Source organism: Ambystoma mexicanum, unplaced genomic scaffold (assembly GCF_040938575.1).
Source record: "Ambystoma mexicanum isolate Mex_15411 unplaced genomic scaffold, UKY_AmexF1_1 Mex_scaf70, whole genome shotgun sequence".
NCBI classification, from domain to species: Eukaryota; Metazoa; Chordata; class Amphibia; order Caudata; family Ambystomatidae; genus Ambystoma; species Ambystoma mexicanum.
The window spans coordinates 981,128-1,008,392 of record NW_027182489.1 but is presented as its reverse complement, the minus strand read 5'-3'; the positions used below and the strand labels follow the sequence as shown (position 1 = coordinate 1,008,392).

The window sequence follows — 27,265 nt, the reverse complement described above, 5'->3', positions numbered from 1 at the left end:
ACAGGAACGGGAAAGAGCATGGTGGCCATCTTTAAAAACACAATCCATTGCCATCCTCTGCCCCCTGGACCTGTTTCGACAACTGTGCCATCCCAAAGCCACAAGGAACCGCTCATGATGCCAAAGGCCATAAAAAACCACCGACCGCCAGCGTAAAGAGAAGTTTACGAACAAGGAACTCATAATGCTGACATAGACCCTAGCAGCAAACTCTGATGTGGTATTTGCCAACGACATGCGGCGGGAAACCCTGATCCAGAAAAAGGCCATCTGGGCAGAGGTCGCCCTGAAAGTGAGTGCGGTGGGCACCACCACCCGCACCGTCAGGGGGTGTAGGAAGCGGTGGGATGATCTCCACCTCCGGGTCCGCAGCATTCTGTCTGCGAACCGCAATCTGGCCATGGCCACAGGAGGTGGCGCTGATTCACCAATTAAATTGAAGGAGTGGGAAGAGACCTGCGCCAGCACGATTGGCGTCAAATCAATTGAGGGAGTTGGGAGCATGGAGCATGGTGTGGCCACTACATCAGATGGAGGTGAGTGTACACATGAAACAATGCACTGTGAATGGTGAGGCACCCCCCAAATGTGAGCCCAGATTCACCTCATGGATGCGGCCACAATCATACATGCACACAACCCTGCCCATGTGAGTGTCACACCCCAGCACACACACATGCACGCATCACCACAGACAAGTGCCACACAGACCCATGCATGGATGACCCACTCAACAGCCCCATGACCTGAATGCCCACTAATGAAGTCCCAATGCACAGAACAGCATGATGAACTGAATCTGCATGAAGCACGTTGAACCATCACCAATGCCATCCCCCTCTTTGTCCCCCACAGGCTCACATTCAGACAGCGAAGAACCTGCCACTGCGACCCAGGCTCCCCCTGCCAAGATAAAATCCAGGGCACAGGAGACAGGGGACACCCCCACCACATCAAGGGGCACAGGGAGGAGTGAGGCTCTGCAGGGGCAAACATCGCAAGAGCGCCACTGCACCAATACCGCAGTCTACGCCAGCAACAATTGCCACACCCACTGATGTGAACCCCCCACCACAGGTTACACCCACAGAGGGCCCACCCTCCGCTGCCACAAGTTCCACTGGTGAGGCAGCAGCCACAGAGCCGCTGTAAGATCTGGAGGACCCTATAGATTTTACCATGCAAATGCACACCCCCACCCCCACAGGAAGCCCAGAAGCAACTCCACGGCCAACACCAGGATCCAGTGTCCATGGCCAGTCTGGCAAGGAGAACACGGGAGGGTGCTGGAGCCCACTGGTGGACTCACCTGATGTCCGGGACGTAGAGGAAGGCGCAGCAGCCACACCACGAGCTGGCCACAGTGGCCATGACCTGGCCACCATCAGGCAGCGCCAGGAGGACATTACAGTGCTGGTTGGGCAGCATGTGGAAGAGGCTGCCCGTCTCAGGGGGGAGATCACAGAGTCTGCTAGGCACTCGAGGGAGGCGATGGAACCCTGTACCAACAGGCTGTATGTGGAGATTGGCCAACTGAGGCAGATCCTCACACGCATAGCGGAGGCGATGGACCGCCAGTTCCCACCACCACCACAGGGACAGACAGCCACGTCATCATCTGAGAGTTCAAGGCAGACAAGCCCCATCCGCCGCTCCATGCGCACCACGAGGCGCACATCATCCCAACCTCCTAATGGTGGTGGTGGCAATGGGAAATAGGGACAGCAGGGTCTAGCTGGCACGTGTGCAGCAGGACACCAACATTGTGCAAGCCACACATGGGGTTGTTGTGGGGGCAGGGGGCAAAGGGTGTTTCAGGAGTGCTGTGGGGGGAGGGGTGTAAGGGTGTTTCTGGAGTGTTGTGGGGGGTGGAGGGAAAGGGTGTTTCGGGAGTGTTGTGGGGGTGGGATGGGTGAAAGGGTGGTGGGATAGTTGGGGATATGCACTTTTTCATCTCATTATACCTTAATACACTGGTGACTAGTTGAAACACAGGCTTGGACTTCGTCATTGTGTATGTGTACTTTATTGGTGACAGGGTCCATTGTGCGCTTCACCACAGACACCAGTGCACTAATACCCATATCCATCCTACAGAGTTAAACCATGTGTCTCAGAATATTTGGTTGATCAGATGCTGTTGCACATCGCGCCCCTCCTGGGCATCGCCTCTTGCATGACCAGCAGCCCCGTCCCCTCCCTCCTCATCCCCATCATCATCCTCATCAGGTGGTTGCATTTGAACGTCAGGGGGCAGTGGCACATTACGTCTGATACACATATTGTGCAGCATGACACATGCCATGGTGATCTTGGCCACCTTCTCATGGCCGTACAGGAGAGCCCCACCCGACCTGCTTATGCACCGGAACCGTGTCTTCAAAAGGCCAAATGTCTGCTCAATCACGACGCGGGTACGGGTATGTGCACGATTGTAGTCCTCTTCGTGCCTGTTCTGTGAGTTCCGTACAGGGGTAAGGAGCCACCTCTTCAGGGGATAGCCGGCATCACCTTTATGGGGGGAAGAATGGGGCCTGTTACTGTTCACCTCAAGAGCGGCCTGTACATATCACACATATGTACTTTGCATTGTCATTGAAATCCACAATTACCAGCATGCATGCAGACGATCTGTGTGACTGCAATGTGCAAAGGTGAGCTCGACCCTGCAAGCGGACATGCCCGAATCATGCCTCCGACAGTAATTGACATGTCCTGGGTGAGGCCAGGTCTTAGGTGACCCTGGGCCCAGGCAAATTTGGTACCACACTGCTAGTGTACTGCCATTCCGACATCGATGTTGCCATGCTGTGAAGCATCGCTTCAGTGGTGCTATAGGTGTGTGGTCCGATGCTATGGCTAGGGGTGATCCCTTTGCATGCATTCAAGGGCACATTGCTGTATTGATGTTGTGCTGCACTAATTCTGTATAACTATCTTGACGCCATGTTGCTGATTTGTGTATTATGTGGTGTGGCATGATGTGCAATGTGGGTGTGGATGGATGTGTAATAATTGGAATCCTGGATTGTTCTCAATGTTGTGCAGCTTCAAATTGCATGTGGGGTCTTCTCAAGTACATTGTGGCCTTCCCTGATAGACATTGGTGTACATCTGTATGTCCATTTGTCCTACGGACGACAGTCAACACCCAGTTGGAGTATGTATCTCCCCCCCCCCCAATCACACCCAGTTGGAGTATGTATCCCCCCCCCCCAATCACACTGCCATGTGCTTGCCCTGCTACTCACCAAGTAGCCACGATCGTTGTCTGGCTTGTCGCTCCATGTAGCGTGGTATCGTTGAGTTCCGCAGGACCATTGAATCATGGGTTGATCAGGGATATCTGGCACAACAATGTGTGATTATCTTGTTGACGTCACATACCATTTGGACATTGATAGAGTGGAATTGCTTTCTGTTTCAGTAGACTACTTCATTGTGATGTGGGACCACCAATTCCACATGGGTACAGTCGATGGCCCCGATGCAACTTGGGATGCCTGCCAGTGAATAGAAGCCAACTTTGGTGTTTGCGATCTTCTGGGCAGTCCGTGGCCGGAATATGTGTTCACGTGCATGCTTCCGGAGGGCATCGAGCACCTGGTTCAGCGTGCGTGAGAATACTGGTTGTGAGATGCCATGCATCTGCCCCACTGTATGCTGGTAGGTGCCTGTGGCCAGGAAGTGGAGCACTGTCACCACCTTCAGTGAAGGGGGGATGGCAGTTCTGATGTCTATGAGGCTCACAATGTCGTCATGTATCATGTCCACGATGCTGGTGATGGTATCCCGGTCCAGACGGTACAGGGTATGTACCTGCTCAGGGGTTAGGTTAAATGGACTGGCTCGGATCCTGGGGATTGGTGGCTGCCTCTGTAGTATTACTAGGTGCCCTGGTGGTGCTTGCTGTGCCTGTCTTGCCCTCCTCCTCCTCCTCCTCCTGCATCTCCTCTGTGCTGCCTGTTGTTGTTGCTGCTGCACTGCAATCATGTCCTCCAGCCCATGTAATGCTGCTAGTATTGGAACCATCTTGGTGTGGGAAGGGGTGTGTGAAGGGGTGTGGTGTGCTCCTTTTGTGCTACCACAGTCTCCATTGCCTCCACCTGTGCTGATTGTGTCCACCTGTGGCAGGTGGGAACACTGCTCAGTTCTCTTAACGGGTGGTTCACGATGCCGGAATTAGTGCCATGCCGGTAAGGGGTTTTTGGGGCTTTACCATGTCACTATTACCATGTCCGCATGGCTTGTGATGGTGTGCTATTAGCGCCATGCCGCTATTTACGGGATGAAGGGTCGCGCGCCCGCGAACTAGCCGCTATTAGTGGCATCGTACTTAGCGGTGCCACTAATAGCGGTAATCCGGATCGTAATTGGCATGGGTGTTTAACGATACCGGTATTCCCTTACCGGTAACGTTAATCCCTTACCGCACAACGTGTAATGAGGCCCATCGTGTTAAAAACAACAGATGAAGGCAGGGAAACTGAGAGGGCCCAAGGTAAAGGAAAAGGTAACATCGTCTAACCAGATTAAAACCGAAAACCTGTACAAAAACCCCAGAAACCACAGCGTATTTACAGGAAACTCAACCCTGCCGGCTCAGTCACAACCTTTTCAAAAGACAGACAAGGGAGTTACATTTACCTTTGAGCGAGCTCTCTGATGCAGACATTCTAGAAGGTGCGGAAGATGTAGTAGCAACACATGACTTAAATGCACCAACTTTAAACCCTTAGGTAAAAACGCTTGACGGTGGCAAGCAGAAGTCCACGGAAAAAACATCAACACCAATTCGATAGCACTTGGGTAAGCCTCCTACGACCAACTTTACCTTCTGGGCAAGGGACATAGTGGGAAAGGAAAACTCTGAGATAGCCACTGGCAAAGATATGGATGAAAACCATCCAGGAAAGGAAACCAGTTTAACACCAAGTCCACTACCATTTCTGGAGCCTATAAATCAATCCGCACCTCCACGGGCTAACGAACAACCAAAAGAAACAAGTACCACACCCATCACAGGAGCAAATAAATCAACACATCCTCCTACTGGCCAATGGGCAAGAAAAGGAAAATCCAAATGTCTCAACACATTTGGGAGAGTGCCCAACAGGAGAAGCAACTCCACATAGAGGTAAAGAGACCCACAGAGGCTATTTTACCTCCCGTTTACATGAACATTTAGCAGGATCAGAACTAGCCATGACCTGTGGGGGATATAACAAAAGACCACTAACACAGTCAGGCTCTATCGACTCAGCTAAAAAGTACGATTCCTACAGCGCCCGAGATGAGATAAACAAAGCCGGGGAAATAAATCAACTGGATATAATATACTCCCCCGAAAGACCGGGGAGCAAACCACACCAGGATTTCAGTGAGCCAGGGTTTGCCACCCCAACAAGAAAAGCGAGAAGCTCAAATAAACTTTCTCATCAAAAAAACGACGATCCTACAAGAAAATCGGATCTACTATCAATCATGTCAACTGTAACTATCGCCCTAGCACTTTTCTCGAAACTATATGAATCAATTAGTGATATTCTGAAGGATCACACAACCGCCATTGCTATGATGCATACTAAATTGGTGTTTCTCGAAGGATATGTAACAGAGATGGAAAAATAAGCCTCTCAAGATCCTAGTGGGGTAAATAAAGTCAATTATGGAACCCAGACAACAAACCTCAAAGAAATATCAACAGAGGATGCAAGGATTCAATTCAAAACCCTCTGCATAGTCCACAAGGCTTTCTGGGGCCTGGGTCCAAAATACCTTCAGCTGTCCCTCTGCAAATACCTCCCGTCTCGAGCTCTTCGCTCCTCTACCTCCAACTCCCTCAGGGTCAATCGTTTTTCAAAGAAACGAGCTGGGGGCAGATCTCTATCTTCGGCTGGGGCTTCCCTCTGGAACAGCCTCCCTGCCACTCTAAAACTTGAGGAGAACCATCTCCGGTTCCGGAAGCACCTCAAGACCTTCCTCTTTGCTTCTGCCTTCGCTCCCCTTCTCCCCTGCTGATCTGTTCTCTCTTGGCACCGTGCACCTGGCCACCCTCTGTCCTTCGGGACCAGGTACCTGCTCTTCTTGCCACCCTCCCGCACTTCCCCCGGGCTACCCCTTGCACTGGGGTCTGTATCTGTACCCATACAGCCCCCCCCTTTTTCTTACTGCACTTATCAGACCTACCCTGTCTGCTGCCTTAAACCTAGCACTTGCAAATTGCTGGCTGCATTACCACTGTTTGTTGCCTTTATTATTTATTTATTGTTAGTTATCTGTTTCTCCTCTGCTTTTCACTTTCCACTTCTCCCCCCTTCCATGCACTTTTCCCCTCCCCCCTCTCCCATGCACTTGCGCGTTCTCAATGTCACTGGGCCTAGTAAGATCGCAGTTTTGTTCTCCCCTGTTCCCCTCCTTTGCCTTGTCGCGCTCTGAAACACTTGAGTACGAGCGCGATAGAAATAAAATATCAATGTCAGAGACAGCCCCGCAAGACGCTGTCTCCGTAACCCGAACGGACCATACAGATCTAACATTGGAGCAAGCAAATCTTGCAAACACAAAACCATCACAAACATCTAAGGGGGCAGTCCTAATGAGTGAAGTTACTTCTGTAAATAGTGACATAGAGGAATCATCACTGACTTCCAGCTATGATAAAGAAAACCTAAAACACGCACAAAATGGTTGCGTCGATTCCAGACAGGAAAGTCTTCAAATAGAAAACTCACCACCTTTACAGAAGACTACCAGAATTAGATCGGTAACGAGACCAGATAAATTAGACAAAGAGTACTCTTTGAAAGATCTAAAAAAGATTATTCAGGTGAAGAATACAAAAAAACAGTGAAGCACCAAGGTAAAAAAAGGCAGATGAGAAAGACAGGCAAACAATCAATCTAGAGGCCCGAAAACAGCCACAACCTCTTTCCAGAACCTCAAAACCAGGTTCAAAGGAGTTAGGGGCGCCTATACCTGTAAGACATAAGAATCCAGAGCATAGTAGAATAATAGCATTGACAACGCCAGAGGAAATAGAGAGAACGGTGGATGTCATGGATTTATCCCAATACTCGTTTGAAAACTCAGAATCAGAACTTCCACCCCAGGGACAAAGACAACAAAATCAACATATAGTTAGTAACACAGACACTACAGATCAACTACAAAAACAGGACACCATCCAGATCTGTTCCTCATTCTTAACCCTGTCTGAAAAAATAGAAAAAAAACACTGAAAAGAAAACAAGAGACTTTACAAATAAGAGAAAGTACGGTGGTACGGACAAGAGAGTTAGAACAACCTCAGAAACACAGGAAACACACTCCGAAACCCACCAGAAATCGCTAAAGAAGTTGAGAAAACTTAACCAGGAGCACGAGAAGGGTGGAAGTATTGTCTGGTCATCGAAAGGATACATGTAATCAGTACCCACAGGATGAGAGTGACTCTAGAGTCCCAAAAACGAAGGCTTATACAAAAAAGACTAGAAACATAAAGGACAGCAAGCGGACTTCAACACCCAGACTGACTACACGAAGCTGCAGAAATTTTAAACTGGAAAGGATTTTGGGTAAAAGGGATAAACTAATCCTGAATAGAAAGACAATTATGCAGTTACTACACTGCATATCGAATCTATGCCAAATCATCACTGAAGACATACAAATCATGGAATTCGGAGAGAAACACAAAACCGACAGTGTATACCTGCATATCACGTCATCAATAGTAAAGGGAATGTTGATAGAGGCCTCAGATAGCCTTCGCATCCTGGGTTTTGAATTAACCTTAGTAGACCAGCAAAGATCAACCAGACCATTGCGAATCAAAGAAAACAGCTCATCTAAAGGGTGTGAAGTACATTCCAAGGAAAAAAGAAAAGTGCAAAGGCCAGAAAAACCAACTACTAGTAAGGAAAACTGAACAAGGTGTTACTTGGACCCGGTGGGAGTGGGAAGGACCCCGGGTGGACCGGGGATCGCCCTGACGGTGACCTTCAAGCCATACAGAGAGGAGGAGCAAAACAAACCTACAGAAACCGATTGGGTGTAGTAGGAGAGAAGGAGACAGCAGAAGATTGGAGGTGGGTCTCAAAGGCATATCAAAAGAGTTGAGATCGTCAAGATGCCTTACAGCGATCACAACCTGTTAAAGGCCGTATTGATTTCCGGGCCAAAATCACCAATCCAAGTGATGAGAACAGAGGTGGAGGAAAGCAACAGTGGCAACCGTCTACGGTCTACGTATAAAGAGTACGGACATCATGAAATTAATTGATGATTATTCCACGAAGGTGGATTCAAAAGGCCACAACAGAGAAAACCCAGTCATAGATTACAGGCCCCGTCTGGATCACTTCAGTATGAAGTACAAGGGGGATGCTAAAACATTCCAACATAGTCGACATACTTATGACCACCTCTTGGTCAACAAACGAAGAGAACTCAGAAGAATTAAAAGAGCAACAGCTAAGTCAACCTTCGAGAACTTGAAACAACAAGTAGTAATCGCTATTAAAACTTATAAAGCTTGGGTGGCGAGTCGAAGAAGATCTTGCTACAGAAAGACTCAGAGAAAATGCTCAGGGTACTATCTAAAAGAAAATCAAAAGAATTCTGGATGCTAATTAAGCAAACCACATCCTCAAAACCTGAGCTTAAGCAAAATTACATCAGTGAGACAAGTTGGAAAGAACACTTCTCTACGCTCTTTAAAGGCCCAAATAACACAGTACACTTCCCAACGACCAGCGAGGCGAGAGGGCAGGAGCCCGCTTCCCTCGTGGATTCACCCTCGTGGATCTAGCAGCTGACTCGAGCTGCAAGGACTGATAGCCCCTTCACGTCCGCAACGCTGCTCTGATGCCTGAATCCTCCTTTTGGTCAGGATTAGCCCCATCCGACGTGTGGTTTCTTGTTTCTTCCCGCTGCCCGATCCAAAATGGCCGTCGCAACGCGGCTTCAGAGCGAGGCAGCATTTGGTTGCTAAGCAACCACCTTGCACATTATCCTCCGCAGCACCGGCAGGCGGAAGCCGGCAGCGGGAGAAGTCCAGGGAAAAGGCCCTGTTTGCCTCCTGTTTGCGCACTGGGTGCACCGTTGTTCTGTTCCAAAGCCTCAGAACATCGAGGTAAGCCATACCAACTGTGACGCCAGACATCTCGTGTACCTCATCACAACATCGAAGCCTACCCGTGCAGGAGCAGGAGCTCCCGACCACTGCAGGAGCAGTAGGTCCCAGCAGCCACCGAAGTCCAGGCCATCCCAGAGGTATGCAGACAAATGCTACCTAATTCTTGTATGAAAATCTAAACGGGCTACTCTTAGCGCACTTGGCACGGTAACCCCACAGCATTTCCAGCAACTTTATTGTGCATCTGCTGAATCTGCACCCGTGTCGGAAAAAGACACGCCAACCCTTTTATCCACCACCTCCCTCCACGACGCCATTGCAGCACACAAGGCAGTACATGGTCCAAGATGGCCGCCCGTGATGCTTGTTTCGCCTGATCCACCTCATTTCCCCATCCGAGGCTAGCTGGGTGCTGATTGGGCTCCACTGCCTACATACCAGCCAACCCGACACCGGGAGGCGTGACCCGGCACTTCCTGTCCAGAGCTGACCAGAGTCCAGGGCCAGACCCCCTGCCTGTGCACCTTGAGACTGTGAGTAACCTACTATTGCCTAAACTTTCTGACTCTGCACTTACAATATAACCAGGCACCCGGAAATTATAGAACCATTCAACACAGAACCTCCATACTCTATTCATATTCGCCATGCCCACCAATTACTGTGACAATCTGTAATTTTTGCAGTCTGTGTACAATCCAAATTTAAATGTGATGTTTGCTGCTTGTGCATAATCTGCCCCATTTACACTGCTCTCCAAGCCTGTAATCTGGATTTAGGTGCTCCATTAATTTTGCTTAATGTCTACTGCCGTATCTTCATTGATCCACAGTCTGCACTATATATCCTGAATCTAGGTGCCCCTTTGATTGCATACATTGCATTTTGCCGCATATATACTGCCTTTCAGTCTCGACTGCAAATCTAGAATCTAGGTGTTCTTTTGCTTGTGCATACTGTATTGTTCCCTAACTACACTGCTCTCTAGCCTGCACAATATACTTCGCATTTATGTGCCCCACTGACTGTGTGTATTGCATATTGCTGCATATACACTGCCTCTAGCCTGAACTGCAGACCTGAATCTAGATGCACACCCTAGTTGAACACTCTGATATTGTACTGACTCTATGCGAACTACTGCCACTAAATCTGCACATTCCCGCATGCGCATTGCATAATAGCCTACACTGAAATGAAGCATATTAATGCACACTGATAGTGAATTGAGCAGGGGTGAACCGCGGACACTGATTATACATACAGCGTCTGCACACTACATACTAGCATACATAGTTAAGTCCAGAACTACGAGAATCTAGGTGAACTATTTCTACTGAATTTTATATCCCTACCTGCACACTATATATCCCAGCTTGCCCAGCAACATATAGCCGGCACACTCTATGCTGAATCTAGGTGAAACATTAATTTCGAATTTACAGACAGCCTATTACTCCTCCATAGTACCCAGCCTTAGGCAAACTACCAATCCCTCACTACATTAGCATCAGCATGCCGCCACTAGTCCCCAACCAGACTCTTTACATAACAATCCTTGTTCTGAGTACCACATTCTACGTCATGGCACCTACTACCCCTGCCCACAGGACACTGCCAGCCGTGACATCAACCACCCTACGGAAATCCGTCTACCACGTCTCGCCAGGACATGGCAAATGCCTTAAAGTACCTCCCATGCAAGCCATGCCCAACCACGGATAGAAATCTACGTCTCAGAGCGAGACTAGCCAAAATACATGAGCTTCTCACAAGATCACTAAACATATCCCCTAATTCTAGGACCCCTAGCATGCCCTCTGTCCCCCATTGCGGCTCCAAGCCTTCTAAAATAAGCTGAACTAAGTACAGCAAACCTAAAACCCCACTTGCCCCCCTACCCACCATACCAGCATCTTTGAGTCCCCAGATAAAAGACACATTAATAAACTCTAGATCGCTGGCAGCACATGCCACAGAAGTAGCGGATCTGATCCTGAAAGAGGATCTAGACTTCCTTGCCATTACAGAAACATGGCTACACCCTGCTGCAGGCCCTAGGATCATGAAAGCAGTCCCCGAGGGGTTTTCCATCTTGAGACATGACAGACCCAATGCTAGAGGAGGAGGTATCTCTTTTATCTACAAATGCGGTCTCACCATGAGACCTGCTACCCAGATTGACCTCCAGTCGTGCGAATCACTATCAGTCAAAGTTCCTATAACTAATGGCTAAACTTTAAACATCCATTTGATATACCGCCCGCCAGGCCCTCCTGGATCCTTCGTGGATGGCATTAATTCCATCCTAACTAATAACCTCAAAAGCTCCTCACAAGTACTCCTTCTTGGAGACTTGAATATGGGCTTTAATGACCAATCAGACCAGCTTGCCACAACCACAGCTAACACCCTATCAGAACTTGAATTTACTCAAAGAAGCAACACTGCCACCCATGAGAAAGGCAAAATCCTTGACTGGATTGCAGACCACAACTGCCAGGCCAACATCCTATCCATCTCTCCATTTGCCTGGACGGACCATCACCTCGTGTCCTTCTTGCTCTCCACCAATAAACCTCCACCGACCACGGCCGTCAGGGCTCCACCTACACTAACCAGAAATAAAAAGAGCATTACCGTGGATAAACTCATCCCGATGCTACTCCCCACTCTCAATTCTCTCCATGACAACACCGACCCTGAGAGATTGGTCGAAGAATTTAATAAAATCATGACCACTTCCTTGGATAAGATTGCACCTGCGAAACTAAGACCAAGTAAGCAGAAAACCAATCTAAATAATTGGTACACACCTCTCTTAAAAAATGTAAGACAACAGAAAAGAAACTGCGAGGCTACTTGGCTTAAACATCTCTCTGAAGCCAATAAACTCAAACTTACTAAAATTTCCTCCCTATACAAAAAATAAATTTGCCTAGCAAAACGAACATCCTTTGACTCACGCATATCCAATGCCAAATCTAACATAAAGGAACTGTTGACCATTCTTAAAGAAATAGAGACTCCAATAGCACCACCCGACACCTGCACGAAAGATAAAAAATGGTGTGAGGATATCCAATTCGCCCTAGCCAAAAAAATAGCCACTCTACAAAATAAAATTTCATGCAAAAGAATTGGCTTAAATGATCCCCCTGCCCCCAGCACCACTGATAAGGATAGCAGAGACTAATCTACGTGATTCAATTTCACCAAGTTCTCCATCCTTGAAGTGGAAAGAATCATTCTGTCCCGTAAACCATCGAATTGTCAGGGAGACCTATGCCCTGCACAGTTTATCAAGGATGCTGCCCGTGATCTATCTCCATTCATCACTAAACTCATTAATGCATCCTTCACGACGGGCATCATTCCCACTAACCTTAAACAATCATGGGTACTCCCACTCTTAAAAAAACCCACCCTCGACCCATTCACACCCACTAATTATAGACCTATTACTGCTGTGCGCTTCCTTCTAAAAATCTTGGATAAGGTAGCATACACTCAAAATCAAAAATATCTGGAACAACATCTGTTAGGAGCTAGGCAATCAGGTTTCCGTCCCCAGCACGGCACAGAAACTGCCCTCATCGATTTAAAGACCCAAATCGACCAGCTCAAAGACAGTGGGAAATCAGCACTACTCCTCCTCCCAGATCTCTAAGCTGCCTTCGATCTAGTCGACCACACCATCCTCTGCAACCATCTAAATTCTGCAGCACACTTCTCTGAGGAAGCCGTTACCTGGATTAGATCCTTTTTAAATGGCAGAACAATGAGGGTCTTCTCGCCGCTTGCTGCCGCAGACCCCACACCCATTACCTGCAGTGTGCCCCAGGGTTCATGTGTCTCGCCCAAACTCTACATTTTCACTAAGCCCCTTTTCGATGATCTGGATCATCTCAGTATCACCTACACTAATTATGCAGATGATACCCAGATCCTCCTCCCGCTTTCTGGGGATTATGGGAAGGATTTGGCCTTGGTAAATAGAGTGTACATCATCATCCAGGCATGGATGGCCACACATGGTCTATGCCTGAATGATGATAAAACCGAACTCATTATCCTGGGCGCCCAGCCTAACTTAAAAAAACTAGGTCCCAAATACTCATCATTTATAATTGATGGCAACACCATAAAAGTAGAGCACGAGGTAAAAACACTTGGTTTCTACCCCGACTCTCACCTCTCATTCACTAAACAGGTCAACTCCTTAGCATCTTCCACAGCCTACACGTGCAAATTGATACGCACTGGCAAGCCATTCCTCCCGGAAAACAGTTGCATTACCCTAGCCAGAGCCCTCATCCTGTCACGCCTGGACTACTGTAATGCCCTCTACCTACGATCATCCAAAGCCATCATTAAAAGAATACAAATCCTACAAAACAATGCCCTTCGAGCAGCCCTAGGCATCTCTAGAAGAGACCAAATCTCCGAGACTAGCCGACAGAATAACTGTCTCCCAACCCATGACAAAGTCACCCTAAAAACTTTATCGCTGACATACAAATCCCTCAACAATGCCGCACCCATTTACCTGGCTGAGAGATTTCACAGGCAAACCTCCACTAGACCAGTAAGATTTGTCAATAAAGATCGTCTTGTTATACCTAGTTTCAAACGGTCCACAATTGGAGGTAACAGCTTCCCAGTGAAAGCGTCCAAATTATGGAACACCTTGCCTCCCAGCCTTAGAACAGACCAAATTTACCACACGTTTAAAGCCAACACCATCATATGGCTAAAATCCAAGAACCAGCACTCCTAACCACTTTGCCTTACTGTTATGACCATAACAGCGTGTTATTAATGCTCCCCGAGACTCTAGTTTGTATATATATCACTGTGTCCATATACTCTCCTACTGCACACCATGCTTGTAAATACGCCTCCTCTGTATATAACTTTTTTTACTTGTATGCATCCTGTATAATTTTGTGTAACCAAGCTTCGCATATACCTGTAACTGCTGCGCCCTGTTACCCCCGTGTATGATGCGCATTATAAATAATAAACAAACAAACAAACAAACAAACAAACATGACATCGACAAGAGCATGGGACAAAGAACCTGAGATCGAACATATCATTAACAAAATACTACATTTGAATGCATCGAGAGCCCCCGGCCCAGACGGCCTGACATCATTAACAAAATACTACATTTGAATGCATCGAGAGCCCCCGGCCCAGACGGCCTGACAAACAAAATGTTGAAGACCTACCCGGACGATTGGGCATGACTTATTCATACAGTATTCAGAAAAGTGTCCCAACAACGCCTAATACCCACATCTTCGAGGACAGCGATGATGGTGCCGATATTTAAGAAAGGAAACAACGAGGATCCTAGAATTTCTGGGCCTATCGCGCTGTTAGATGTGGTGCTTAGCTCATAAAGTAAGAGTGGTAGGATAATAAAGTGCTGCAGTGGTTAGACCCTAACTGCTCAGCAAGATTGGACCGGGGAAGGGCATGGAGAGTAATGCTGATGGATCATGGCAGGGGGTGGGCAGATAGCAGAGCACGGCGGATGTAAGAGCGGGAAAAGGGGGCCAGAGGAAATGTCCCCTGAGGGGCCGTGCATTGACACATGAGGATATATAGAGGATATAGAGTATGTGCCGAGCCTTTGGGTGAGGCCTCTCCAGAGAGAGGACGAAGGCTGACCAGGCATGAATACAGAACACCTCCCCTCTAGAGAAGTGTTTGCTGTGAAAGGTCAGATCCTGCATAGGGATTGGTTGCTCAGAGAGTTGACACCACTAGAGAGAAGCCAAATAATGTACGTACAGGTAATTTCACTGACCTCGATGCAAGGCCTCCAGAAAGACACCAAGGGCTCATGACGGGTCCAACCCTGACTTGAACCTTCCAGAGGATGGGTGCAGAGTTAGACATCCCTGTGCCATTACCATACATTCATCCAGTGTTGATAAGGACCTCGATCCCTGTGCAAGTCCAATAACCACATGCTCCTGGGAACAGCTTTGAATCCATCAAACCTCAGAGGGTGAACGGTCTGTCTCTTCGTTAAATGATTTGTTCCTGTCCAGATGTTTTGGACATATACAATATTTTAGGTGAACCATTTTGTATTCCTCCTCTGATCTGTGACTGTACTCCAGCCTGAGAGATGGGAGTGTCTGTACTCATGGGCTAATTCCAGCGGTCCAAACTGTTTTGACAGCTTCTCTGCCACTTAATTAAAAATAATGTTTTATGTAGTTTCTGATGGTTTGTTATACATAGTGCTTGGCGGGATGCATGGAATGTGTAATGTCAGAGAATGCGGTGTGAGTGATGTATGAGTGGGAGAGTGTTCGGTGAAAAGGTTCTAACGCAGACAGTTAGAGAGATCAAAGATGGGTGATGGGAGCCAGTGCGTCTTGGGTCTTCCTATGGAACAGCTTATTTAAGCTTATTTAAGCTATAAACCCCAAGCTTTGAATTTCTTTTATATTTTTTTTTCAGTTGCGAAACGCTGACGGAATCTGGCAACTTTTTAACGGGCCTGAGTACTAATAGCAATATGCACTTTGCTGGGGGGCATAACTGCTTATGGTAATGCCCCTGGCCCATATTCACAGGCCTGACCGAAGCCTGCATAAGACCTGGGTACTAATAGAGTCTTTTTTTAAGTTGCGAGACACCTTCGGCATTACATTGCTGAAAAATAAAAGAAAAAAAGATGGCCAGCATGGAACGGGGAGAAGGGTGAGTCAAAGAGGACACCAACATTAAAAGCATAGAGAGAAGGGAAGGAGAACAGGTGAGAAGGATGGCAGGGGATGGGCTGCCAATAGGCGAGGGCAGGACAAAGGACTTCTCACTTTAGATGAAGGTAGTGAGAGCGCATCCAAGTCTGGATTTCAAGAAGACGGGTAGAACGGGAGGAGTGAAGATTAACTGAGAAGTCAGAGAAGGAGACAGAGATTTGAGAATCATCAGCATAAAAGTGGAAAGAAAAAACAAATTTGGAAATATTAGCAGCAATAGGAGGAGTGCAAAGAAAGAAGATAAGGGGGGCAAGGACAGAGTTTTGAGGAATGCCAAATTGGAGGGTTAAAGAAGAAGAGCAGGTGCCATTCCAAGAGACAGAGAGGCTGAGGTCAGATAGAAAAGGGAGCCATTGGTGGACAAAGGGGGTCATTACGAGGTTGGAGGTAATGGAAAAACAATGCCGGTAAAGGATTACCGGCATCGCATACCACTCCGGGCTATTCCGACCTAAGACCCCGGTATTAGAGGCACCGTTAATAACGGTGCCTCTAATAGCGGCAAGGGCACGGGCACGCGGCCCATCATGCTGGCAATACCGGCATGTCGCTAGTGGGAGGACATCACAAGTCAGGCGGACATGCAAATACCGGCATCAAGAAGGCGCTAATAGGGGATACCGGCATGCCGATAATACCGGCATCGTGAACCAACCGTAAAATGCTATGTGCAGTGTTCCCAACTGCCACAGGTGCACACAAGCAGCACAGGTGGAGGCAATGGAGTCTGGCCCAGCACAAAAGGAGCACACCCACACACCACACCCCTTCCCACACCAAAATGATTCCACTAGTAGTAGCAATACTGGAGATAGAGGACATGCTTGCATTGCTACACCAGCAACAACAACAACAGCAACAGCAGGCACCACAGAGGAGACGCAGGAGGAGAAGGAGGGTGAGACAGGCCCAGCATGCCCACCAGTGCAGCCAGTGGTACCACGCAGGCAGCCTCCAAACCCTCGCATCAGACCCAGTCCATTCAACCTAACCCCTGAGCAGATCCACACCCTGTACCGTCTGGACCGGGACACCATCTCCACCATCGTGGACATGATACACGACGACATTGTCAGCCTCATTGAAATACGCACCCCCATGCCCCCTCTACTGAAGGTAGTGTCTGTGCTCCACTTCCTTGCCACAGGCACCTACCGGAACATAGTGGGGCACATGCATGGCATATCACAACCCTTATTTTCTCGCATTCTGAACCAAGTGCTGGATGACCTCCTCAAGCACACAAGGGACTACATATCCCTACCACAGACTCCCCAGGAGATTTCTGATACAAAAGTTGGCTTCCATGCACTGGCAGGCTTGCCAAATTGTATAGGTGCCCTCGACTGCACCCATGTGGAGTTGGTGGTCCGCATGCCATGGAGGTGGTGTACTGCAACCGCAAGCAATACCAATCCATCAATGTGCAGATGGTATGTGACGCAAGCAAGATCATCACACATTGTTGTGCCTGATATCCCAGATCAACCCATGACTCAATGGTCCTGCGGAACTCCACGCTACCACGCTACATGGAGCGACATGCAGGACGACGTGCCTGGCTGCTTGGTAAGTTGCATGACAGGCACATGGCATTGAAATGGGGGGAGAGATGCACACACCACCATGCTGCCAAAGTTGATGTGACTGCACGATGTGCACATCACCTAACGCTGTGCCCCAAAGCATCACAAACTGTACATGACACCCAAATCCCATAGGAATGAAGTAAGGTCGACACCCATCACTACCTGACTAACAGTAAACCACCCCATATCCCACAACACGTGCACCACTAATCAGCGGTCCTCACCCTCCGTAACACCATCCAGCAACATGCAGTGTATATGCCCTATGTTGCTGTCTCCAGCCAATCACCACACAGGACAAACATCCATGGGAGTGCATTGAACAAAACCACCAAGGGAATCCACTGTCTGTCACAGGGCCGCCACAACCAAAGGAATGCTGCATGTCACCATGGGAAAAATCAGTGCTGAATGCCTAATATTGTAAAGCCTACTGCCTATGCTGCCAGTCAGAAAATCTTACAGAACACAAAACATCACAAATTTGACACAAACACAGCTGTATGCATCCACAATGAATGAGCAACATCAAGGCAATGCACACGGTGTATCATCTTGGAGATGCAACCCACACCATAAGTCCATGGCACAGGACACAATGAGGACATTAAAATTGTGTGCATACAACCAGGGACATGTGCATGTGACCAACGATAATCTGCAGGCAGGTGTGACTAGTTCAGCTGTCCATCATTAATTGACTGACATATACCTTTTATTGCCTCCCATGCAGGTGACAGTGGCTATCCCTTGAAGCCGTGGCTCCTCACCCATGTCCGATAACCCACAGAACAGGCACGAGGAGGACTACAATCGTTCCCACACCAGTACCCGTCTGGTCATCGAGCAGACCTTTGGCCTGTTGAAGGCATGGTTTTGCTGCCTTAGCCGGTCGGGTGGGGCACTCCTCTACAGGCATGAGAAGGTGGCCAAGATCATCATGGCATGTGTGATGCTGCACAACATGTGTATCCGACGGAACGTGCCCCTGCCCCCTGACATTGAACTGCTACCACCTGGTGATGATGAAGGGGATGAAGAAGATGGGGTTGCACATCATTGCGGTGCCGATGCACAGGAGGGACGTGCTGTGCGTCAGTCAGTGATTGCACAATATTTCTAACACACATGGCTGCAGAGGCTGACATGATAGTTGGACAGAGGGCACTGGGTGTGGGAGTACATGTACACTATGCACTGTATATGAATAAATGACACATGCGCAATGAGGAATGTCCACTCAAGATATTTTTTTCACACAACGGGTGAATTTAACTGTCCAATAAAGATGAAAGTGCACTAACCCTACACCACACACACACCCTCCCCCTCCCCCCACAACTCCCCCACACACCCTCACCCCCCTCCACCTCCCCCACAACTCCCCCACACACCCTCCCCCCCACAACTCCCCCACACACCCTCACCCCCCTCCGCCTCCCCTCACAACTCCCCCACACATGGTGTCCAAGCAATTGTCTATTGCCTTCATCAGGCTGGCCAGTCTACATCCTGCCACTCCCTGCACCTGGTGGCGGTATGTCCGGGCGGCGCAGGGTGTGCGCCGACCTGCGTAGTGGGCTGGTTTGCATGGAGCTTGAGGAAGATGGGGTGGCCGCCTGCTCCATTCGGGGGGCCATACGCTCAGCCTCCATTGAATCTGCTATGCGGAAGAGGACCTGCCGCAGGGCAGACACCTACGCGCACAATCTACCGGTGCTATCCGCGATGATCTTCCCCAGGGAGGTGGTGTTCTCGCGCCACTCCTGCCTTGCTTGGGCACTGTCTGTGACAAACTGTTTCATCAGGGCAGTTAGCTCCTCCTGCCACTGCGAAGCGTTCCCTGCCTGCTACACCCCCGCTTGTACACCAGTGGAGGTGGAGGGTGCTTGTGTGTCATGCTCAATTACAATTGGGTCCTCTACGGGACTCATGCTCCCTTGGATGTACTCCCCCCCAGACTGCTCCGGGGTGGTGCCGTGGCCGGAGTCGACCGATGTGAGCTGGGGGGATGGTGCCGGACTTGGTGTGGCAGGCAGTTCGGAGGAGTCGTCCTCCACGGGCACACACACCTGTCCCTGCAGGTCGTCATCAGTCAGGGGTGATGTAGCTGCCGCCTCCCCGACAGAGCTGTTCTCTGCAGAGAGTGCCCCTTCAACTGTCTCCTGTGCCGGTGTCACAGGAGTTGTGGATACAGTGTTGATGGGCCTTGGCGGCACCAGTGCTGTTGTGGAAACAGAAAAATAATATGAGGCCGGGAAGCCCAAAAGAAACACACCAACACAGGTTAGAAAGAACATACAAGTGCTTTATTTAAAAGCTACAACAGTTACCAAAGTCAATTGACAAACGGATAGCTATTCGGCTCTCAGAGTAACATACCGAACTTCAACGAGAGTTCAATACGTTAGTGAGAGAGACCGCACTTTGGAATACTTGGGTCTTTTATACAATTTGTCCAGCCCTTGGCCAACCCTCTCGCGGGTAAACCATTCTATGAGCCGGGCCTATGGGTTCCTTGCCAGGTCAATCCTTTAATGTATGCCTTTTGATTAGTTTCACTGATATAGTTGTACATTTACACATAGGTCAACAGTAGGACAAGGTCTCAGTTTGCGACCCCGACAAGTGGCCTGCAGGCATATTAATTATTCATGTGTACGGAGGTCACAACGGCCAGAATTTTACTCAGAATGTCATTCGGCCTCCATTTTGATGTTCAGGGTGACTTCCATATTACAAGAGAACCTAAAATGGCGGCTTAATCCATCAAGACCTTGCCGTGGAGTTCGTTCGCATATGATGTTTAGAAAACTTGGCGTAGGCCAATACACATACTATTGTTACGATAGGAGGCATAATATTGTTTCAATTCCGACAAACCCTCCTTTTGGCCTATGCCAAGTGCTAATATCATTTCTAATATCTTTGTAAATAACTCCATGCATTGTCGTCCATACATCCTGAATCATTATCTGTAATATCTATAGCCATTAGGTCGTTCACCAGAACCTCTTGTAACACAAACTCTTTAGATGCTGTATCTGGGACATACATTTTGTGCCCTACTGTGCTCACTGCTTGAGCACATCATCCCCCTAGCATTGCACATATACTAGGTAGACATTGGAAACAGCAACAAAGGAATAGCAGGATTCCCAAAATACCCAGTATAACAGAAAGCACCTTCCAACCCCAGGATCATAGAGAATCCCAGAACCAGGCGCTAATATTCCAATCTCCCACAGGAACATGCACTTCAGAACTAAGGATGTGCAAGTTCTGTATTGCTTTGAAAATTGTCGGTGAGGAATCTGGTACGAAAACACAGCAAGCGGACCCCACTAATTTACATACCCCACCACGTTCTGCCAGGATGACATCTAATGCCATCCGATTTTGGAGCGCTACCAATCTTATTGCCTTTTGTTCTAGTGTCATATTGTAGAGGATATCCGTGGTCCGATTGATGGTTCTCTCCAGTACCCTTGCTAGACCCCTAATATTTTCAGAATTTGCTATCTGTCCCCAAAATGGCACAACTGATTTTGCTATATCTCCCAATACTTGCCCAGGGGTATCTCCGTCCTCGTCCCGTCGTGGGCAAGCCTTAGAAACTTCCAATGTACTTGCTATAAATACCCCAGGTAATAGGATTCCTAAATAACAGGTTCCCTGCCAATACTTGGGCAACCAGGGAAATGCTGAACTACCACAAACGAAATAAACAGGCCCCCCTACATACAGAGGCCTGTTCTCCCCAGTCAAATTTACAATGTTCACACAACCTTCAAAATCTCCCATTGACCGAGTGCCATTTCTTTGTACACAAAAGGGGACTGAATCAGGGCTATGATTAATAGAGTAGGAAGTAGGCATGGTGTCCTTATTGCCTATCAGAGCCATTTTAAAGGAAATTAGAGCTTGAAAAGGAAGAGATAGTTTATCAGATGGCCTAATAGAAGCAACATTAGGTTTACTTCTATTTGCAAATAGCGAGCATCCCAGGGGAGTCAATTCACATTTCTCAAAATCATTTAAATTAGTTCCATCAAAGTTCCCTGAGATGCTGTCATTCCAACGGCCAAAGAATAGTGCTCTAAGAGAGGCATAGCAAGAAGTCGTTAAAGGTAAAGGGTGAATATACCTTCCTAGCCCCTTGTTCCCATGTTGCGGTAAATGGGTACAAATCCAGCAATTACTCTTATTAAAGATGGCATGCGTTGCATTTATTATTATCATTAAAGTGTTATTATGGTACTTTCGTCTATGCTGGGAGTCTCTAGGTGACAGAGTGTGAAGGTGTACAGAGGGAGTCAAAGCAGTAGGTAAAATTTCAATTGGCAGTAAAGGTTTTAGAGGGTAAATTTCTTCGATGTAGCAAAGTCCCACAGCAGTAACTATACAAATTCCAATTATTACTAACACAACACAGCAATACGTTTTTGGGACCCAGGCACATTGTTCGTTGTTGGTCACCCCCTTATTTACAAGTCCAATTCGAACAGCAGCGGTGGAGGTGGCAGGCATTGTAGTTTATCAATCGACGACCCCAGTGTTCGTTGCTGGCGACACTACTACCCTAGCCAGTAGAATCCCTTTTTTTAACAAAAACTTCCTTTTACAAGAGAAAAAACTCTCAATGACTTTTTCTTTCCAGATGCACAGGCAAAACCCATGCCGTAGTTCTATTTTCTTCGTCGAAGGTCGTACCTGGTGGTACCCAATGCTGTTTGATCCGGAAATAAGGTAACGTCACTTCCTGAGGGAAGCAACGTATCGGAGGCGACGGAAGTCGCAGAACTTGAAACAGTGTTTTCCGGAAGTGACTTTTTCAAAGAGTGCGGAGATGAAATGGACTGTTCCCCAAGCTCCACGGGCTCAGAGGAATTCTCTGACGCACTCACAGCGCTGTTTGCTACTCCAGGATCAGAGATTGTAGCGTCAGCGAGGGGTTCTGCTTCTTCTGTAACGTGTGGCGTCGGGTGAGGAAGTTTCTTGACATGCGTCGCGTGGATCCAATGCTTCTTTCCAGCCACCCGCACTGCTGTTTGGGTGACCAACAGTACCTGATAGGGCCCCTCCAGCAAGGAGCGAGACAGGAAGACCTTTCGTAGGCCTTCACTAGGACCCAACTTCCAGGCTGAATATCGTGTCCTGGGCCCGTAAACCGTACAGGTAAAGCTGATTGGACCTGATGATAAATGAGATACAGATTTTTAGTCAACTGGTTACAGTAGTCTACAAGCAATACATCCTCGACCTCCCTTAAAGTTTTGGGCTTCGGAAGGCCCCAAATGTTAGCAGGTCTCCCCATCACTACCTCAAATGGGGAGAGCCCAGTCTTAGTTTGAGGTGTGGTACGCATGGCTAACAATACAATAGGCAAGGCATCTGGCCATTTCAGTTTGGTGTCGGCACATGTTTTTGCAAGCTTATTCTTTAGGATGCCGTTATGTCTCTCTACCAATCCAGCACTTTGAGGATGTCTAGTTGAGTGAAATCGTTTTCAATGTGTAACGCTGTACATATCTGCAAAATTACTGCTGCAACAAAATGGGGACCATTGTCCGACCAAATTACCCTTGGAAGCCCAAATCGTGGAAAGAATTATTTTACCATAGTCTTTGCAGTGGTCATGGCAGTAGCATCTTTAACGGGGAAAGCCTCGACCCATTTACTAAAAGCACAAATAATCACGAGAACATATTTTAGATTGTTACACCGTTCCATCTCAATAAAATCAAAGTGGATGACCTCGAAGGGAACAGAAGGGGGCCCAAAGCTTCCCCTTGGAGTTACTGTCCCCTTCCCCACATTGTGCTGTAAGCAAATCATACAATTCTGAACATGGCGCTGTGCAATCTTCGAAATTTTATCATTCACCCATACTTGTTCTAACATTTTCGTGATCTGCTGGGCACACACATGCGAAGGACCGTGTGCCATCGTAACCATTGCCAGCACATATGAATCTGGGAGCAACCATTTTCCTTCAGATGTATCCACCCAACACCCATCATCATCCAGTTTCCCCATTCCTTCGGCCCACCTTTTAGATTCTTTTATTGTGGCATCAGTTTGGATATCTCGCACAGACTCGATACCCTCATCCATTACATAGGCATTTTTTGTTTCCCTTAGAGCATACATGTCTGTGCTAAGGTCTGTGGCCGTTTGTCTGGCTATATGGTCAGTAAAAGCGTTCCCTTTTCCCACATCATCTATGACCTTACGATGTGCTGCACATTTCATGATCGCTAACTGCCTAGGGAGTGAGAGTGCCGAGAGCAAATGTACTATCAGGGGACCATGCTGAATCTTGGTCCCATGTGAGGTTAGGAACCCTCTTTCCGACCAGAGCCTCCCAAAGTTGTGAGCCACCCCAAAGGCATACTGGCTATCAGTATATATGTTTACTGCATGCCCTTCGGAGAGTTCACAAGCTCGGGTCAACGCTATAATCTCTGCGGCCTGTGCGGAGTTATGCGGAATTCTCTTAGTTTCAACAACCGTACTCAACGTAGTGACTGCGTAAGCAGCTGTAGATGTACCATCTGAAAGTTTGAAGCAGGAGCCATCACAAAACAGCTCCCCTTCTGCATTATCCAAAGGAGTATCTATAAGGTCTATCCTGCCCTTGGTTTCCTGCTCAGTGGCATACAGGCAGTCATGTAATTCTTCGTCACCGCAAACAGTATTTTGCGGGAAAGGTAGAAGTTCAGCCGGATTAAGAACACAACACCTCTTAATTTGAATGTGAGGGGCAAACAGAATTAATTCATACCTTGTCAGCCGTGCAGAGGTGAGGTGTTGCGTTTGTGTCTTATTCAATAGGACATCTACAGAGTGAGGTACCATCAAAATTAAATCATGGCCTAGGACCATTCCCTCACTCTGTTTTACAGACGCGGCAGCAGCAGCGACAGCTCGTAAACATCTTGGCAAAGCGCATGCGACAGGATCAAGGGCGGAGGAGTAGTAGCCGCACGGCCTATTCTTCCCTCCATGTTCCTGCGTTAACACAGCCAAAGCACATCCATCACATTCATGCACAAACAACACAAAGGCCTTGTCATAATTTGGAGTACCCAGAACCGGTGCAGAGCATAACGCGGTTTTGAGAAGCTCAAATGATCGTTGATGTTCCGATTTCCATGGCAGTGGCAGAGAAATGCCCTTCTTCGTCAAAGCCAACATCGGATTTATCACTAGTGAAAAGTTCGGGATCCACAACCTACAGTAAGAAGCCATACCTATTAAGGCTCTGACTTCCTTCTGTGTATTTGGAACAGACATGCCAGAATGTGTTTTATTCTTTCAGGTGTCAATCTTCTCCCCTCCTTTGACAGGAGGTAGCCTAAATAGGCGACCTCCTGACAACAATATTGACATTTTTTGAGCGAAGCTTTATGACCATTTTTAGCTAGATGAAGAAGCAACAGTACAGTGCCTTCTTTACAAGCACTTTCAGAATCTGCAGCCAAAAGCAAATCATCGACATACTGAAGTAGTGTACAAGTAGGTGGCAATTCAAGGCTGTCAAGCTGCTCTTTCAGAGCTCTACTATAAATGCTTGGACTTTCAGTATACCCTTGAGGTGCCCGAGTAAATGTGAATGAACGGCCACCCAAGGTGAACGCGAACAAATATCTACTCTCCTTATGTATAGGAATGCTAAAGAAAGCGTTTTTTAAATCCACAACGCTGAAGTGCGTAGCCGTAGCAGGGATCATTGTCAATATCATTGTTACATCAGGCACAATTGGAAATTGTGGGGCGACAACTCTGTTAATAGCACGAAGATCAATTATGAAGCGGTATGGGATTGCATTGTCGCCTTTCTTGTATACAGGCAAAATCGGACTGTTACATAAACTACCTGCAATCTCCTCGATCACCCCACGATGCACAAAATCGGAGGCAATGCATTTCAAAGCACGCTCGCCCTCAACTGATATTTTATACTGCAGAATGTGTGGTAGTTTCACTCCATGTTTCAAAACTATTTTAACGGGCTCAATCTGTAATACCCCAACATCATTGTCATCTACCGCCCATAAACATTCCGGGACAACGCTAAACTCAGGAGGCAATGGTCGAATCAGAAACTGAGAATTGGGAAGTTGCTGTGGTGAAACCGTCAGTCGTACTCCATCAGAGGAACAATGAATTACTGCATTCAATTTCTTTAACAAATTTAACCCCAGCAAATTCTCTCCACAGTTCGAAGTCAGAAGAAAAGGGCAATGGTCCGCAAAGGGACCCAAAGAAACAGACAGCGGCGAAGAAACCGGACAGACAATTGGTATACCAGAAAAACGTACTGAAACATTTGTTTGCCCTGACAGTGGAATGTTTGGAACCCGGGAATGATCAATGGAGCACTTCTGTGCTCCAGTGTCTATCAAAAACTGGTTTTTCCTATTCCCCACTAATAATTCAACGTAGGGGCCTCTCTGATTAACGGGAATAGGTGAAGGTTCCAAACCCTGCTTCGGGCAGTCCTAATGAAATAGAGTATCGTCGGAAGGAAGCTCTTCAGAAAGGTAGGCAGCAGAAGGGTGATCAAATATGTTCCTCGAGTCCACACTCGAGGTCTGATTTTCCCGTGAAAAAGGTTGCTGAGGATCTTGTAAAAACTGACCTCTATCAGGGCCCCCTGCTCCAGGGCGACCTCTAGGTCGTCTACCCATACTCCCAAACGCACTGTTTGACCTTTGTCGAAGGGCGGGGCACTGTGCTTGCCAAGGACCTTCCTGGCGGCAATAAGCACATTGATTAATATTCACAGAACCCAAAGGAGCGTTTCCTTTTGGGACATACTGACCTCTGGTCTGTGTCGTGCCTCCTCTGGGGTTTCTAACAATTTGTTGTAATAATACTTTAGTTTTCAGATCTCCTTTCCTCTTCTCTATTTTCTCCTTCTCATTATTAACACGGTTCCCATAATACTGAGCCATGTGCAAAACTTCAGATTTAGATTTTGCCTGCCAAGCGCTCTCAGAGAGAGCTCCAGAGAAGGATGCACCAATGAACAGAAAGCCAGCGGATTGTTGCTCAAAATGTCAACATGTGTCAGCCAGTGCCTTTCATGTTCAGTCCTTTCTACAAAGGCATGTTGGCATGCTTTTTTCCAAAGATTTGTTTGCCGTTTGCTGAAATTCAATTAGTTTGTACCAGTCTGGCATTGCAGAAAGCTGACTTGCCCACTAGCAAAAAGGGGGTGGGGATTCCGGCTGATTTCTGGCTTGTTGCTGTAAACCAGCCGGACGGGAAACCTAGTCAAGTCTTGGCCTAGGGAAACAGCTGAGGTGGGGACTCAATAGAAGGGCATGGGGCAGTATAATAGAAGGCAGGAAGGTTAAGGCAGTGTGGGTTATACTGATGCGGTCAATGGAGAAGAAGGTGAACCAAAAGACCAAGCAGAGAAAGGACGGTGCATTGGAGCATGAAGGGTGTGCACAGTGATGTATTGGTTGGTCAGTGAGAGTGTGTACATGGTGAATGAAGGGAGCAACATGTTAGTGTTAGGAACATGTGCTGTCTATGCAAGGTAACGTGACAGACTCCCAGCTCACTTTTAGTGTTAGGAACATGTGCTCTCTATGCAAGGGAATGTGACAGACTCCCAGCTCGCTGTTAGTGTTAGGAACATGTGCTCCTTATGCAGGAGAATGTGACAGACGCCCAGCTCCCTGTTAGTGTTAGGAACATGTGGTTTCTATGCAAGGGAATGTGACAGA

At 47.8% G+C, this 27,265-nt stretch overlaps 1 protein-coding gene across 3 annotated transcripts in view; it reads left to right on the top strand.

The window, feature by feature from the left end:
* The window catches only part of LOC138562831 (E3 ubiquitin-protein ligase TRIM39-like), a 232,784-nt gene extending 214,032 nt beyond the window's left edge, over positions 1-18,752 (top strand). For all 3 annotated transcript variants that reach the window (XM_069642801.1, XM_069642803.1, XM_069642802.1), the window contains one exon: positions 18,253-18,752. Coding sequence is in view for 2 of the 3 variants with exons in the window: in XM_069642803.1 (XP_069498904.1) it covers positions 18,253-18,302 (50 nt within the window). In the remaining variant the exon portion in view is untranslated. The remainder of the gene's footprint in view (positions 1-18,252) is intronic.
* Positions 18,753-27,265: the final 8,513 nt, after the last annotated feature.